Below are 18,506 nucleotides of genomic sequence, written 5' to 3'. Positions count from 1 at the left end.
GGAATAAAGAGAACATTTTCTAGAAGGAAGGAACAGCCATTTTCCCCAGGAGCACATTAGTTTAGGCTCATCTGTTGTTCAGAAACGTTAAACAGAAACAAATCTGGGTTTTGTTCCACACGAGGATCATCTTGTGTGGGAAAAGAACAGTCTCTCTAGTGTGGCAGTTAGTTTCCTACTTGCATAGGCAGATGAGGATCTGCCTGCAAAACCCAGGAGGAACTGCTGAGCTTCTGCAACAGAGCAAATTGTGCAACATGTGAAGCTGTGAAGGCCTGATGGTTTTCTATGGCTAGCACAGCATTACACCCATTAAAGGCCACTTCAGCTGTGTTTCTACAATTCATTGCATGACAAGAAAGAACATTGGCATTTTATAATGCAAACTCTGTAATAGTTTTCCCCATAATGTTAGAACTCAAACAAGAGTAATCAAAAAACAAAACCAAAGCGTTTCAAGACTAAAATCTATTTAAAAATGATGCCCATTTCTCTCTCCAATGTCATGTCTAGCCATCCTCTAGATTATTTCCAGCTACTTTTCAGGACATATGACTGAGCACACTGGAGCCAAAGGTAATTATTTCCATATTCAAATATCAACGCATAGGAGCCAAAAAAAAGTGCCTAAGCAATGTGGAAGAAAAAAAAAACCCAAGCCTTTCCTTCCCCTAGGTCTCCTTTGCTTCAGAGAGATCAAGCAGGCTGGTTTCAAAACAAGAGCAAGTGATATAAGCAAACAAAAGCAGGTCTGAAAGGTGAGCAAACCCCACAAGCCACACTGTCATTATTACTGTGTTGACAGCACACTTGTTAAAAATGTATATTTTAATTTTCTGTATTGCTAAAGGTCCCAATTTGCCCAGGGATCTAGCTAAGCTGCCATTTTCTACCACGACAGAGTCTAATCTTTATTTAATGGATTTAGCATCTATCTTCACTAGAGTGGTCTCTAAGGGAAAGGGGAGGGGAGCATGAAGGGGCATGAAGAGATGATCAGAGCCCCCCTCTCCTTCATCCATCCGGCGCTCATGTTTGTGTTCAAAATTCAATTACCTCCTTATTGATACTTCACAGAGATATTTAAGCTGCAAACATGAAGCCCTGATTTCCCAGGGGGCCATGCCCCTCTCTATTTCACTGCTCTGCTTCCCCCAGGGTGAATTCCTGAGGCGTCCATATTAATAGGTAATCAGTCACAATTCATTTATTAAACAGCTAGCAAGGTTTATCAGCCTGCCCTGATTAGCCGGAAGAAGCCACTGAATTCCTAATTTATTTATGGAAATGTAAGTGTCCTTTTTAATTCCATTCATGAAAGACAGGGGTGCTGTGGGTCTGGCACACTGAATTCTAACAGGGAAGCAGCAGGCAACCCAGAGACCAGGGACTTGGCAACTTCAGCCCAGGAAATGCACTGTGGTGACCCTAGCGTGAACAACAGATTTAGGGCCAGAACCTTATATGAGCATTCAGCAGCCAGCTCTTCAGGGAGTAGGTGTTGCCACTCCTTGCAACTAGGAAATTACCATCCTTGATGGCTCAGGGCATGGATTAGCTGAAAAAGTTCCCTAAACAGAACAGGTGATGTGCAATAACTGGGTCAAGATAACACAAAAAAACCCAAACCAAACCCAGAATAGTTGTTTCCTGTTCCTGTAAAAACATTCAGAATCGTGCTGAAAACAACTGCCAGGTAACATTAATATACACATTTACATATAAACTTCTTCTTTTTGAAAACCACAAGACTGTTACAACCTTTTTTCTTTTTTGGCTATGATAATTTCAATTGAACTCATCTTCAAATGCAACAAACACTGCCACTGCACTTTTAAACCAAGCCACAGAAGCTCAGTGGTGCTGCTGGATTACCAGAAAGTGAAAATGGTTAACAAAACCAACAACAGTAATGCTGCTTTGCTATCAAACAGTGAAAGAGAGCACTCAGTAAAATCCAGACCTTGAAGTGAAAAGACTTATCATACATGCACTTAATACAGCTTAAAGCAACTAGGATACAGCTTCAGGTAACATAAAGCTTACATACAGGTCTCTGAAGGTTCAAGGCCACCACTGGTGGAAAAAAAACCCCACTTTCTTTTTATCCCTTTCAGCTGTGCAGTGATTTCCGAAACTGACGTTCACCTGAATTTTACCCACCATAGTTATTAACCATAAAAGAACCAGGAATAGAAGATTACAAAAAATGTGTATTTCCTTTTTCTTCTCAACACAAATTTATGCCAACTAACTTTCACTGTAATCCTCTCTGTGTTTTAGTGTCTTTTCTGAACAGTTCCAACTGGAAGTAAACATAGGGGTTGTACTTTTAAATCCTCAAAGACAACATCCCTCAGGCAGATGCAGTAACCAAAGAGATATTTTTCATTCACTTTTCTTTAAATTATTTAGATCTCAAATAACTGACAAGGTTATTGGAATATAGATAGAAACATGTTTAAATATGTTGAGAGCATTTCTGGAGCCCTGATTCTGAGAAACTTATTAAACATGGTTTTCAGTCACTTCAGTACTCTGACCTGATTATTAACTGACTGGGAAAGCACTCAAAGCTAACAAGTCAAAGCATAAAGAAATGGAGAAAGCAGAGGCCACTCCAAAATTTTTTACCTCACAAATTATTACAGTTCAAGCAGAGTTTCTTGAAAATGTATTTATTTCAAATAACAATCCAATATCCTATGTAGCTTAAAACTGGCTACACCTCTATCCACCCTCTGAACTTACAAGCACAAACTCAACAGTTGCATATAAGGATTGAATTTGCTTAAGATTCATTACAGAAAAATTTCACTAGTGTATTAAAACTGACACAAAATTTCCACTTCAATGAAACTAGTACAGCCAATACCTTATATATATATATATATATGAGATTTCTTCTTAAATTACAGTGGTCAGACATGAAAAGATGTAGTACCTGCAATAAATACATCTGAAGTGCTAGGAGGAATGAGTGTTTGAATTCATCTATAACCAGAACTTGTGTGTTGCAGGTGTCTGAAGTCAGGGATGGCACAGGGAAAGAAATTCTGGAAGAAGCACCTTTTTGCTGCCAGGAAAAGTAAGAAACAGCTTAATTGTTATTACTTTGTGTTTTATAAAGACAAGAGCAATTCAGCATATTTTTCCACTATGAAAAGCAGCTCCTAGGAAAAGAGAAAAAAATATAATTTACAGGGAAGATTTATCAATACTTTCCCCCCACTGTATAAGGAGGATTTCCACACTAGTACAACTGACAGAGCTTACAGGATTGTACACAGCAGGCCCAAACATCTAATCAAAATGTGGCTCTCAAAAGCCAGTTTCTCCAGTCCTCACTGCTTGGGGAACTGCAAATGCCACCAATGGAAATAAAACATCCTGTTCTCTTCTTGAATGTAGCCATACTTCACTTTTCCCTCATCAGCAGTAAATTCAAATTGGTGACTTCATGACTTTTGCAAAGTGAACAAGACAGAACTCACCACGAAGCAGGTAAAGAAGGGCACTTGCACAGTTTCTTAGTGGGGAGCTCACTCAGGATCAAATTCAACATTATTTTCACTCCCTCAACATAGAAAACCACAGCACCATCCCTAATGGATGTCCAGCCCATTCTGTCCAAATATGTTGGAGAATATAAAATGTAATCTCCTTGTAGTAATTTCTAGCCTTCTAGTCTTCATAATTTCTAGTCTTCATAGCTTTTGAAGCACAACCAACTGAAAGCAGTGCAGCACTGACATTCTGAAACCAAAGGCAATTGCTCCAGGAGACGTGAACTGATGTCATTCATGTCAGCAAATGTGTCCTCCTTGGCTGTGTTTAAGACATGGCCCTTCACACTGAAATAATTGCATGCTGCTGCTTATGCCAGTGCATACACCCAAGAAAATGGGGTAACTACTCAACTGTCTTGCATTCTTATCCCTAAACAGCACCACCTAGCTTCTCATGCCATCAGCTTCCCTTATGCAATGCACTGTCAGCACAAACTCATAAATAGGGAAAAGCAAACTTAGAAAACTAGCAGATACTAGAATTTAGTATTACAATAGAGAACACAGCACTACAACTGTTAACTGCTTCATTCATTTTCAAGCTAACGATTTAAAAGTCAATTGTAATGTAACCAAGTCTGGCACAGAGTACCCAGTTGAACCCAGCATGATACCACACAATCAACAAGACAGAACTGGGGTTCATGTCCCTGTGCAACACTCAAGAGAAGGGTTTGGAAATAAAAATCTCAAGTATTACAAAGGTACTCCTTTCTTTCTCCAATGAAAATTACTGTTCATACTTTCATCCTGTCTCATCTAATCATCCACTCATTTCTAACGCTCCCATAGCAATGTCCACCTACTTCTAAGGCTACTACAGCAACAAACTACATGGTTACAACAAAGTCTGGGATTATTATTTCCTGTAATCCTTGCACATATAACCAGTGCTGATACCATCACGTTCCTAGTGACTTACACAAGGAACTTCACAAACTGCATCCACAAAGATTACTTCCCACACTACTTAAATGCTGTAACTTGAGAGATGACCACTCACACAAAAGAACAGAACACAGTTCTGAATTAAAAACAAGAACCTCGAACCAAGACTGTTGAAAATTAGATTCTAAGTGTATTTTGCTGCTGACAATGAGGTTATCATGTGCAGATTAAAAAATGTTATGAGTTCTTTAATGACCAACATGCTGAGACCACCACACAACTCATTGAAAATGTATTTCCAACAGCAGAGAGCCCTCTAGAGCTACCACAGAAAAACAGTTCAGCAAGCTACTGACAACACATCACAACATCTGGGCACTTCTTCAATTCCCCACCAGCTACTCGCCAAACCTGATTTCAACTAGTTAAGTAAGCAGAGATTAAACTCCAGAGTGAGAAAACAGAAGTCACGTTTTAAAATGGGAGCTAGTATTTGTTGCTGAACATAGAAAGCTTTACAACAATAGGTTTCAGAGACACTGTGCACAGACTTAAAGAGATGCTTGTTTGTAATAGAGATGTTTGTAAACCACCAGCAAATACCTGAAATGCCAGATTTTACAAGACACTTTATTCTGACACCAAAATAACGGGCACTTTTTTTCAGTTTAAAGAGTATGTGAATATATGCCTCAGCACAGAAAGTTTCCATATGGGAATACTTTAGCAATGTGAGATAATTTCTACAGAGAAAATATATCAGAGACTTCAGTAGCTTCCACTATAACAGTGCTCCAAACAACACAGAATTGAAGTGTGCTTAATTGGTTATTAGATGACTGTCAACGACATCCACACCCCTGCTGTAGCAACCAATCAGTAAAAATATCTCCTCGAAAACTAAACTAAAAACTGAAAATCTCTGTTTACACAGCATAGAGTTTCCTATTCCCCATCTCCTCATTTACAGCAAAAACTTGTAAGATAAATCACAGCAAAATAACTCAACTATATCCTTTAGCTTTACTGTCATGACTTACAACTGTGAAAAGCAGTAAACACAACTTTATTATCTCCTCATTGTGACCAAAAGTTTCTGCAAGAATAAAATTTCTGAAGGAATAAACCCACCCACAAAACTCATCAACACATAACATTTTGGGCCTGACAGCTGAATTATAGCACACCAACTACAGGTTTGCTTCCACATTTTAAGTCTAAGTTAACCACTGAAAGGTAGGATTTTAACTTTCTGTGTGTTAATTCATCAGGCGTAATTAAAGTAGGAGTTTGCAGTGTGCTCAGAGGACAACAATCTCTTGGACACTTTAAAGAATCCACAAAGAGCCTTCAAACAAGCTTTCATGGGCAAGTGTAAAGTGGTGCTTTATTACCAAGATAAATTTCTAAAAGCCAGTATTTCACTGGAGAGGGGAGGTGAAGAACAAACTTGCAATGAATATCACGACAAGAGGTACTACGTTTACTCCACTAGCAATGGCATTAAGCACTCTTTTTTGACCTCCAGCTAGAATTCCAAAAGCCACAGTAAAACCTCCTGTACAGTTGGAGACAATTCAAAACATCTCAGCACCCAAAGTCATATTAGGATGAAGAGTTGGGGTTTTAATAAGTGAAATAAGCAATAGAATCACATAATGCTAGGGGTTGGAAAGGACCTTGAAAGATCATCAAATCCAGCCCCCCTTGTCAGAGCCAGATCACCTAGAATAGGTCACACAGGAACACATCCAGGAGGGATGTCTTCAGAGCAGGACACACCACAGTCTCTCTGGGCAACCTACTCGTGTTCTGTCATCCTCACAGTGAAAAGTTGTTTCTTGTGTAAGTTCACATGGAACCCCCTTATGCTTGCATCTATTGCCCCCTGTCCTGTTATTACACATCACTGACAAGAGCCTGGCTCCATCCTCCTGACACTTGCCCTTTACATAGTTATAAACACGAATGAGGTCATCTCTCAGTGCATAGCAAATTCTCCATCAGTACTAATTTGATTTAGTGAAACAGGGTTTTTTGGTTGGTTGGTTGGCTAGTTGGGGTTTGGGTTGGTTTTTTTTGGCTGGTTGGTTTTGTGGGTTTTTGTTTGTTTCTTTTTAAGTAATTTTCAAACAAGGGACTTCAGGCAAGAAAATAATTCAAAGACACTTCCTAACCATATGAACAAAATTTTTCTTACAACCTTTCTAAAACTGTGTCTCTTCCCACAGCTCAGGCTGAGTCTCATTTACAGGCTCCATTTCCTAGACTGGCCTTCTAGGATGCTCTGAAAGAGTTGGAGAGAAGTGCATGCTGTCTTTAAATTCTAGTCTGCTCAGAAGACTGCCCTTAAGCCTGAAACCAGCAACAACAAACAACCTCTGTTTTCAACACTTAAGACCAAAAAGTGGGTTAAATGAATTAGCATCATCTATTTTAACTTCTTGAATTTATTAAGATAGTTCACATTGACTTTACAGTGGGTTGAATTGTCTGAAAACAGAAATGAAACAAAAATGGGACTTGGTACCAAAAAATTAGGATCATTCTCTTCTGCTCCTCACACATTTTTGTCTCATCATCTGACCTTGTCCATCTGTTTCATAGATTCACAACTGATCTAGTATTAAAACCCCTACCTTCAGCCAGTCTATCCTTTTATCTCTCAGTATTATGCAATTGATTGGTATCTGGCAAACACGCACTTCCAAGCAGCCTCAACAACTTGGATTAAAAAAATGTCTTCCATTTGGCAAGGCCTCCCTTTTCCTATCTCTTTTCCAATCTCCCTCCCTTGGTCACTCAGCTTTGTGAATAAATCTGTTCTCACAGCTTCCTAAGTTGTAGCAATATTAATTTCATTTTTCCTCTGCCCAAGCCAGCAATGAGACTGAGGAGACCTGCTATTTTCACTCTATACTCTCAGAAAAGACCACTCATTATAAGTAGCAAACTAAGCCCCAAGTGCTCTCAGTCCACTAAAACAAAATCACACCAGTCATATTAATTCATATATGAGAATCCCTTTCACAGCCATTAAAGTTAGATTTGTTTAATAAAAACAAACTGTAGAGAAATGAATAAAAATATTCAGATGAGCAGTGATTAGATCAGTCAAATGTAATCTGTAAGAGGAGATAAAGACAAAGCAAAATTTGCAAGGAGATTAAATCTTACATTATTAGACTAATGGATATAGCTGGGGGGGAATGGAAGCTTTTATACACTCGAGTTATTAGCTCATTAATTAAAAATCATAAGACATTATATTGTTAAATGTAACAAAATCCTGAAGTATTACCAAAAAAATGTATATGTGATGGTTTGGGAGTTACCTGCCCCCCCCCCCCACTCTTATGAAATCACCCAGACTAGACTCAGCCAAGCTATTAGATTTACAGCTTAGCACAATATGCAAGCAGATATTTACAATATATACAGCTATAGACAGAAATATACAAGTTAAAAGTAATACAGAAACACAACAGCCCTCCCAGAAATCAGAGTCCCCAGGAGGGGCTCCAAACCACCCTTCCACTTTCTTTCCACTCCTCTACCTTATCCCAAACTTTGCCTTATGTGCAAAGTGAGTTTGGAGGATTGGCCAGGGTGGGTAGAAAGCAGAAGATTAGTTACACAGAAATCAGACCAGAAGAAAAGTACAGCCAACCAGAGACACACACCGTGTTATCCATGTTTATGTTCTTGTTTTTTATACATCTCAGCAAGCCTATGAGTGGACATCACCGTTGTTTCACAGCCTATAATCTAATTTCTCTCACTAAAATATTCCAGTTAGCCTCAAACTACCACACAGGTATATTTGTAATCCACATTTCAGGGACTACGCTAACTGCTGTTGGAAGAGGGTGAGAATGGTGAGAGCAGCTCTTCACAATGACAGAGTACAGTGTCACGGTTAAGACACTAAAAGAGTACTGGTCTGAGCATGGCAGTTCTCACGACCCTCTTGAAAGTTGTATCCTGAATTGATATAACATTGTGATCTATGTTATTACTGGCAGAAACCATTAGTTTAATCCAATGAGTTTCATTGGCCAATCCTGACAGAGCAAAATCAAAGCAAGCTAAGCGACCTAGCCCAACATAACAATAAAAAACAGCCCTTACACACAAAAAGGCTATCCTGAAAGTCAGGAGTAACAGTTCTTCAGCTATTTCTATCTCAAGCACATTGCTACATTTAACAGTACGTTTCAAAGGGAGAAAATAATCAGAGAAAACCAAACCAAACCCAAACCAATCAATCAAATAAACAAAATCCAACCAAACCCCACTCTGTTTTCTGTACATCGGTCACTTATCTGTCCTAAAACCCCAAAAGCTCATGGCCATAAACTTTACTTCTGTTGGCACACATGGCTATGCTATGTTTTGACAAGGTTTTTACTCTGTCATTACTTCTGTGCTGTTAATACCAGTGATCCTTTTATGTTCTGTAATAAAGTTATTGCCTCCTGTTACTTTCATCAAGTCCAACTTCCATGCATCAAGGAATGGTATCACAGAAGACAGGGCTCAGAAGGTGTCTTCACGTGAAATCAGTTGTGCACACCTGTGCAGACAGTGAGCAGATCACACCAAGACCACAGGGGAGCAAGAACACACAGCTATCCTCACTAGAAACACATCAGGGCAGTAAACAATGTGTGTAAACTGAGTGTCATAGCAGAGTCCTCAGCTTCCTTTACCTCCCCCCATAAAATGTGTATTTCTGCAGGAGATATATGGGAACTAGTTATGAAAGTCAAGCAATTAAAAAGCATTTCTGAGATATTCACAGGACTGTACCAGCCACAAGTGCTTGACAGCTCTACGGTGTGCAAGCCCCTGGAGAGCCATCACACTTCAATTACTATCACTAACATTAGTCATTATCAGCCTGGCTTCAGTCCCTGGGGAAGGCAGCTTGTGATGACAATATCCAGCCTCTCCTTGTAAAACAATTCATTAGGCAAAGCAGAACAGCTGGGGCAGCCACGTGGAGGTCTGCACAGTGGCTGCCCCATCGGGACCTCCAGCCCCCCCCTTTTTCCTTTTGGGCAGGGGCAGCCACCAACCCCATGACAGCTGTAAAAGCCTCTGGGGACACTTCAGATTTAATCAGTGCTCCTTATACTCAGGGGAAGCATTTGATTGCAAACTTAAACTACTGGCACTCAGAAGGTTACAACAATCATCAGATAAGAGGCTTTAGGGCATTTTTATCTTGTTCTAATGCTCACAAGTTAATGAGACAATAAGAGACAGATAGTATCAAACTTGGTCTAGCATTATACAGATGGGATGTTCAGAGCCGCATTTACCGGAGATGTGAGAGGTAATGTGCAAGTCCATTACTGATCTTACAGAAGACTTCATGCTCAGAACAACTGAAATCATTCAATAAAGCAACAAAATACCAGGAGGTTTTTCACACAGGCTTCTATGCATTATCACCTGATCCAAAATAAAGGAAAGGAATAGAGCAATACCACACTAATACGTGCTCAGTCTGTTTGCCAAACGCACTGTATTTCCTTTCTGAAAGCACAAATCCTGGCTGAACAGACAGACAGATTCTTTGTGTACTGAGTAACTCCACTGCCTCTGACCTATCAGGGCAAACGTCCCACCAACAGGTAAATAACCCCTGCTATTAGTATGGCTATATCCTAGTAATTGTTAACCTTTATGCTGCTTGCAAATAGAAATATATTTATGTGAGTGCCTGTAAACTGAGAATAGCCTCGGTTTTCTTAGCCATCTTGCTCTAATTCCAGGCTGCAGAGCACTTGATTCTCATTTTACTTCTACTGATGATATATGCAACATTGTAATGATGCCTTCCTGTGGCATATAATAGCAGCAAGCAGGGGACAAAACCAGCATACATGATGCAATACTTAATAATAAAGGCTTGCAAAAGAAAGTTAACATGAACTCCACACCTTGCAGCTGGAGAAATCGGGAGGAACTCAAAAAGGCAAATAAACTGACCAAGCAGAAGTGTGGCAGTGCCAGAAACTGAACCTAGGTCTCCAGAAATCATGCTCCAGTGCAATTTTCCCTAGGATTAGCTGCTGCTCTGCAAATTGGTCCCGCTACCCAAACCACAGAAGAAAATTCTCTCTTTACTCCTACCAGAAGCCAAGATTTCCAAAACATTCCAGATAAAGGTGATACAGAGGTAATATTTCCAATACTTGTAAATGCAGAGTAAATGTTCTGTTAACACAGTGGAAGTTTTAATTTGGTAAAGGCACAGACAGCAAACAATTGTTAAATAATAAATACAGACCAGCTGCAAAGGTTTGAGACTTTCTGCCAGAGCATCTCCTGAGACTTTTTTGGCATTTTTCTGGTTTTTAAAGTGTAATGGAAAAATGCACATAACCTTATGCTTGATCAAACTTTTCCCCATCCTCAATTCCTCCACTGACAGTAGTCTACAAGTTATCCTGTCAGAATGAGAGTAGCAAAAAATAGGCTTCTGACAGCGTAATGCAAGAACATTTTGTTTGTAGTCATGTTTCTTCCTGTACCAAGCATGTGGCAGATAGAAATGCTTTAATGTGACAGCCCATTCCTTTACTTTTGTGGCTAAAAGCTCTTCAGTCAAGCCTCACTGACCACCTGCTTGCTTGTCTAGACAGATGATAGTGGTTTCAGTGTTCATTTTGGCCAACACACACAAGAACCTCTGTGTACTTCAAGAACCATTCTCTTCCTCTCCTTAAAAAAGGATCTGATTAGATTATAACTCCCTACACAGAAAACTAGGTTCCCCAGTCTAAGCTGCCTATGCAGCTCTTTGGATTTAAATATCTGGAAATCCATTCATCATCCTCCAAAAGCATGAAAACCATCACAGCAACACAAAAATCTTTTGGTTTTTTGTTCCTAATCCTCCACATGGAGGCAGACCACACAGTAGCACCCAAGATATACTGCTCAAAGCTCATAAGCTGAACCAATTGTTTGGTGCTCTGCTCAGCTAAGATTTGGAAATGCAGGTTTTTAATTAACTCACTTCTAGAAATGATCTTGGATCACAAAATCACTGAAGGGCTCAAGAAGTCTCCTTCTCAAAGCAGGGCTGATTATGTGGTCAGACAATGTTGCTTAGAGCTTTACTCCACCAGGTCCAGAAAATCTCCAAGACTATACAACCACCCTAGTGGTTACAAATGTTCCACTACTTGACTGAACCTTGGCAAATATTCTAGATGTCCTCACAAAGCACAAATGACTGCTTAGAGTAGCACACTAAAAATCCTGCAAAAGCTAATGGCAGTGGATCAGATGAATGATTTTGCAGTCTTCAAAGCAGTTTGGGCCATTAAATCTCCAGATTAATCACATCTCTTACTCCCCACTAACATTGAAATGGTTCTTTCCTACCACAGGCATGTGTCTAGATCAACCTCCACTCTTTCATCATAAACTCAGTGACTTTTCATGTAGGAAGCATTCTGTCCTACTATCTAACAAACTATAGGAGCCAAAGAGACAGAACAATCATAGGAACTTATCTGTTTGGAAGAGACCTCAAAGATCATTCAGTCACTTTTAGAAAAAAATACCAGAGCAGAACACAAATGTTTCATGGTTTGGGTTTTTTAGTAGTTTTGTTTGCTTGTTGTGGTTGGTTTTTTTTTATATTGTTGCTGTTTGGGTTTTGTTTTAATAAAACAAGAAATACATCCTGGTTAAGCACTTTCCAAAAGGCAAGCTTTAACAAAATCAGATTCACAAACTAGGTCTAGGGATGTAGATAAGGAGAGGAGGTTGATAAAAAGTCTACAAGAAAATTAAAGAAGCCATACATTTCAATGAAGATCAGGTACAAAAGCATCTCATAGTAACTGAGCTTATATTTAGAATGTTGCTATGGCACTGAGCATCACTCATCAGGATCAGCAGCAGTTTTAAGAGCCCAGTTATCTGCCAGATACTGGGCCACTTAGCACATGGTCCTTCTACATAATTTTGGTAACTCAGTTACTAGAGCTAAATAGACACTGACACTCGAAAACCTCCCCTTTGTATTTCCAACAGTAGGCTCCAGAATTAACAGACATGCAGATGTTATCTTAGCATTTATAGCACTCCTACATCTATACACACTTAAAAACTATCTATGCAGTCACAGAGTTTACGTTATAATAACCTTGCTTCTGTAAGAGGTGTACAAATGACTTAGAAAAACCCAATCAGCTGCATTTGTGGGTCTCAATCCATACCTGACATAATGGAAATTTGAGGGTTTACTCTCACTTTTAAGAATTAGAAGTAATTGTTGAGAATATACAATACTTACTGTGATAAAAAAAAATAATAAGCCACAAACAAACAAAAATTCCAACTCAAATTATGTGATCTAAAAAAAGGAGATTCTGTGTACACAGAATATCAACAACTGCCATCAAACAGTAACTAAAAACCAAGAGAAATTGCAGAAGTTTGAACTTTTGACACATTGAGGAGAGTTTGAGAGATTTCTTTTCTCAAAGTTCAAGTTCCTTCTGCAGCAAGCAGAGTAGCAGTGCCTGGAGACTGATGCTGTGTCAGTACTCAACATTGAAACCCACACTAGCACTTTCCCCTCAGAGGAGAGGGAAAAAGGTGAAGACACAGAAATTTCTTGAAGCTTAGAGAAATATTTATTCCACTTCACCAGCAGGCAGAGATCACCCTAAGGATCCATGCAGCATTTTTTCCATATGTGACAGTTCCCTAGATACAGCATTTGTTTTATGGTAAGAATGCACAATTCATGCATATGGGTGGTATCACATTTGATTTCACCAGTTGACTGTATCTCCCTGATTTTGTATTTAAGAATGGCATGAACCTGGGTTTTTTCAGGTTTGTGTTTGTTGTTGTTTTGGGGTTTTGTTTGGTTTTGGGGTTTTTTTTGCTTTTTTTCCCTCTCTGCACATAGAGAGCAACTCAACCACACACACTTATTTAAAAAAAAAATCCCAAACAATAGCAGTCAAGGTCCAGACTCAATTTCCATCCTCACCATCACAACCTAATCTCCTGGCAAGTTAATGCAAATCAAAGCGAACGCTTCTCTGACACTGGTAGCAAAGCGTGTTCCTCTCCCAAGAGAGACCTGTAAAACAGGACAGTCACTGACAGCAGTACAATTACTGACACAGATACAGACTTTATGGACATGTTTATCTCTGCTGTAAATCCACACTCTCTCTCCACTCCGATTCATGAGTCATAAAGAAATTGCAGATAATGAAAAAGTTGGAGAAATTTACAGCGTGTCGGAAACCTCAGACAGCCAGAAGAAATTAAAGAGCTGACTGAGGATAAATCACGCAGGTACAATTAAAACTTCCCATACCTTCTTCACTTCTCAACTGGGGCACAAGCCAATGGAGATGATGAAAAGTTGAGGTCGTGACTGCTCTGGCTGTAATAATTTCTTAACTACCTACGTGTCAAAATTAGCTAATTCACAGATCACGTACAAATGGCAATTCCAAGTCGGAATTCTGATGTTTTGCTCTTCTGCCCTGGAAGAATCCTGCCTGTAAATAAGCCACCCAGTGAGTAGTATAAGGAAAGGTGATATCCTCATCCCTCTGCAGATGCAGAGTATCTCTTACCACAGCACTGTGCATTAAAATGAAGAAGCAGATCTATGGTGTGGGAGGAGGGCATAAAGGGAATGGGGAGAAAGGCCAAGGCTTGATATGGCAATCACGGAAGCTTGGACATAACAGTGACAGGGCCATATAAACACCTTAATAGATGACATAACTGTTCTTTTCACCTCCCTGAAACAATCAATCAAATAAGGACCAGCAATTACTATGAATGCAAAAGGAAAACACGCTCTTTTCTTGCATTCAGGAAAACAAATCCAACCACTTAACCTGATAGCGTAGCTCCTGAAAAACACTCTGTGATCATCTCCTAACTGGCAAATGAACAATCCAAAGCATGAGACATTTTCAAGTCTACTAAGTCTTCTAAGTAAAACCTTAAGCTAACTCTGCATTACAGAAATGTAGCATTCAAAGAACATAATTTTGTTGCCCAGATATAAAACTCTGCCTTCAAGCTTTGATGCACACAAAGTATACTATTTCACATAAAGTCCTTGCCAAACACAGCACTAAATAACAAAATAAGAGGGAAATATGCTTTCAGGCAAAACTGAAACATGATGAAGATTCATTCAGCAAGGTGGGGAATGGGGAAACTAACCAAGGAAAAAACAACAAAAAAAAAAGAGACAGCTGCTACAAAACAAAAAATCCAAGCAGAGGAGAAATAATTGAAGTACACACACTTCAAACTGCTTCCTCCTATTCAAAACAGCTCTCCTTCCAAGAGTAAACAAACTGTGTATTTTAAGGATATAATGAGCACTAAACTTGGCACACAGAGTTCACTGAGTCAAACACACTTACAATAATGCAGGTGACTCCAAACCACTTTTTCACTTGTTTCAGATTAATAACAGATCAATTACACCACTGACAGAAGCCTGTTTGGGTATGAAGGTGAAATGTGTGGAGCCTAAAGGCTGCATGTTGATGCTACACCTAAACACTCCTACAAAAGACAGTCCATTACAGAAAAGGAAAAAGATGTTTCAGCAGGAGTATACATTGTCCTCCCTTCTCTCCTTAAGTTGATTCTAATTCAACAACTTCTACAAACCTCAGTAATTTGTGCTCTGCTTTTTAGTTTAATAGACAAGTCCAGTCCACCAAAGACTGAGTCTTTGATTAACACATCCTACCTATGCATCAAAAAGAAAAAAATAATAAGAAAAAAAGAAAAAGGTAAAAATAAACAGAATCCTCCACAAAAAAAAAAAAACCAAACAAGTGAATGAATTAATCTTCAGCCATGTAGGGCGAAGAAGAGCTGTCTCAGCTTTGAAATCATCCATGTCAAAAGCAGCCTGCAAGATCACAGGAAGAACTATGTATGTTTCAAAAACGTGCTATAGATGAATTGTGCTGAAGGAAAAAGACAAAACTGCTCTGCTCCTCCAAACCTACAAAATAGCTGAACTTGCAGGTAAGAGATCACAACAGACAGCATTTATCTGAGAGAAATGAAAACCAAAGACTACTAATCTGACAAAGAGTAGTGATATTTAAGTAGCCTGGAGTTCAGAAGTATTCCTTTATGATTCTCCAGAAATTTCAGAGGTTGCTGAGGCTGCAGAAGACTACAATTCACAACCAAGGACAGCTTAACTTGGGAGCAAGGTAGCTGTTCCTCATTCATGTGTCCATTAATCTCTTGCTGTCTCTGGAAGGGTCTCTCCATTATGAAGATACTTCAGTGAATTCTAGCAGTGGTTGCTTAAATACTCTACACTCTAGCCTATTACTGAAATAAATAAACTAACATCAAAAGCCTACTGTCAAATAAAAGGTCCAACCACCACCCTGACTCTGACATGGCAAACACCTATAGCAGAGTGTAAGAGCAGGAAAGCACACAGCTGTAGTAACAGCCTCATAACCTCTCCCAGTCTTTTGTGTCTCAAAGATTTTCAAGTCATGGGTGACTTCTCTGTATATTTTGTTTCATTTATTGAGCAAGATAAACTCCATGCCACAACCTCCAGTGGTGATGAGTTCGGACTTTAAGGCATAGTGAAAGTACCTCCTCGTGTCTCTTCTGACATGCTGGTTTATTCTCTGGCTCCTGTACTATGAGAAACAGTGCAGAGTCATTCCTTATTCATATTCCCTGCATTAATCAGTTTTAATTTTTTTTCCCCCACATAGTGCTCTCACAAGACTATAACTCCTACTCATTTACTCATTCTTCATATTAAGGAAAACTATCACTGACTGACAGCACCCTGGGGTGCATCAGGAAAAGTGTGGCCAGCAGGTCTAGGGAGGATCTTCTCCCCCTCTACTCTGCCTTGGTGAGACTACACCTGGAATACTGTGTCCAATTTTGGGCTCCTTAGTTCAAGAGACATGGACCTGCTGGAAAAAGTCCAGCAGAGAGCCATGAGGATGACTACAAAGAGAGACTGAGAAACCTGGCACTGTTTAGCCTGGAGAAGACTGAGAGGAGATCTGATCAATGCATACAAATATCTGAGGGGTGGATGGGGTCAAGCTCTTTTCAGTGATCAGCAGCAATAAGACAAGGAGCAATGGCTACAAATTGGAACATAGAAGGTTTCACCTTAACACAAGGAGAAACTTTTCTACAGTGAGGGTGACAGAGCACTGGAACAGGCTGCCAGAGAGGTTGTAGAGTCTCCTTCTGTGGAGACTTTCAAAACCTGCCTGGATGCATTCCTGTGCAAACTACCCTAGGTCACCCTGCTTGGCAAGGAGGTTGGACTCGATTTCTGGAGGTCACTTCCAACCTCTAAAGTTCTGTGATTCTGTGACTAAACCCTGGTTGACTTTCCCTTCATTAGAGGAGGGTGCTAACAAGATGGCCAACTGTTTGCTGTTTACCTGACACCTCCCAAGTTATCCAAGTCTAATTCCTTGGCCCTTGATAGCTAGCATCACACAGAGCCCTTCCACAGTGCCCTTGGTATTTAATTTGCTTGGGCATATACAGAAAATAAATCAGCATTATAAAGAAAACAGGAGCAAAGTTGCTAGAGTCCAGTGAAAGCTAAAGCAACAAAACCACAAGGGATTACAAACAGGGAGAGTTGTTTGAGCATGTTTTGTAGCTGTCTTATTGTTCTTTTCAAGAATGTGAAAATTTGACATTGGATAATTCTTACATTCCCAAATTTACAGTAGGAAAAGCACAGCAGAGCTTCAACTCCAAATGAAAAATTTAAGCTAACATATGAGAGCAGAACAGCAAAAATCACTGAGAAGTAAATTAGAAATGGCATTCATCTCTGTGGGGTCAGCCAGCCCATGTGTTCTAATATTTAAGGCAGACATTGCACAAAAGCACCATTACCTCCACAAATGTATTTGGGCTTAAGAAAAATAGTCTTGTTCCAGCCATATCACCAAAGCTATACTGTGATAACTTAGCAGCCAGCTAATCTCTCTGGAATCAGAGAGAATCTATAAACAAGGCTGCAATACCAGATCATACATCTAATATATATAGATGAGGGAGATAAAGAATTGTACACATACACACAATTTAGGACTTTTGAACCAGCACAGCATGTGTTATCTGAAAAAAATATCAGAAACACATAGAGGAGGGCCCTCAGAAGGTCTCCTGGACAATCACACTCCTTCAGTGACATGGTGCTTTTTGTGCTTCCTCACTCTATGAGTTATTTTTACAGATAGGTTTGTTTCAAAGTTTGGGAAAAAAAAACACATTTTTTTTTCTTTTACTTTTTAAATCTAAAAGAAAAATGCAGAGTTTCCTATGTATGTAGCTCTCAGAGACATCTTTACATATATATAGATACAAAAGGATGACAAGGCAGATCTTTAAAAATAACTGCAACGAAGGATAACAAAAAAATTAACACAGATTAAGTTGGCTTGCTAGCAAAAAATGCACTTCCCAGAGCTAACTCGTGAAATCAAAACTCTAAAAATCTTTTAAAGTTAACTTTGAGTCAGTTGTTCTGAAAGCTGCAGGTCATAAACAAAACTGCAGTTATTTACACATACTGTTTTGAAACTTATCATAGAATCAAACAGGTTGGAAGAGACCTCCAAGATCATCTCGTCCAACCTATCACCCAGCCCTAGCCAGTCAACTAGACCATGGCACTAAGTGCCTCATTCAGGCTTTTCTTCAACACCTCCAGGGATGGTGCCTCCACCACCTCCCTGGGCAGCCCATTCCAATGCCAATCACTCTCTCTGGGAAGAACTTCCTCCTAACATCCAGCCTATACTTTCCCCAGCACAACTTGAGACTGTGTCCCCTTGTTCTATTGCTGCTTGCCTGGGAGAAGAGGCCACCCCCCACCTGGCTACAATGTCCCTTCAGGTAGTTGTAGACAGCAATGAGGTCATCCCTGAGCCTCCTGTTCTCCAGGCTAAACAACCCCAGCTCCCTCAGCCTCTCCTCATAGGCTTTGTGTTC

At 39.7% G+C, this 18,506-nt stretch overlaps 1 protein-coding gene across 6 annotated transcripts in view; it reads right to left on the bottom strand.

Moving 5' to 3' along the window:
- LIN52 (lin-52 DREAM MuvB core complex component) overlaps window positions 1–18,506 on the bottom strand; it is a 48,724-nt gene that overhangs the window by 23,400 nt on the left and 6,818 nt on the right. The window contains exon 6 of one of the 6 annotated variants that reach the window (XM_064149448.1): window positions 2,741–3,076. The exons of 2 other annotated variants lie outside the window; for them this stretch is intronic. In XM_064149448.1, the coding sequence (XP_064005518.1) occupies window positions 2,991–3,076 (86 nt within the window). In that variant the 3' untranslated portion in view covers window positions 2,741–2,990. Of the gene's footprint in view, window positions 1–2,740; window positions 3,077–13,118; window positions 13,582–15,780; window positions 16,163–18,506 lie in introns of those variants that run through there. 3 more of the 6 variants (XM_064149458.1, XM_064149443.1, XM_064149486.1) reach the window with 3 other exon arrangements.

The sequence above is a fragment of the Pogoniulus pusillus genome, chromosome 1 (genome assembly GCF_015220805.1).
Source record: "Pogoniulus pusillus isolate bPogPus1 chromosome 1, bPogPus1.pri, whole genome shotgun sequence".
In the NCBI taxonomy this organism is placed as follows: Eukaryota; Metazoa; Chordata; class Aves; order Piciformes; family Lybiidae; genus Pogoniulus; species Pogoniulus pusillus.
This window is presented reverse-complemented; position numbering and strand designations above follow the sequence as displayed.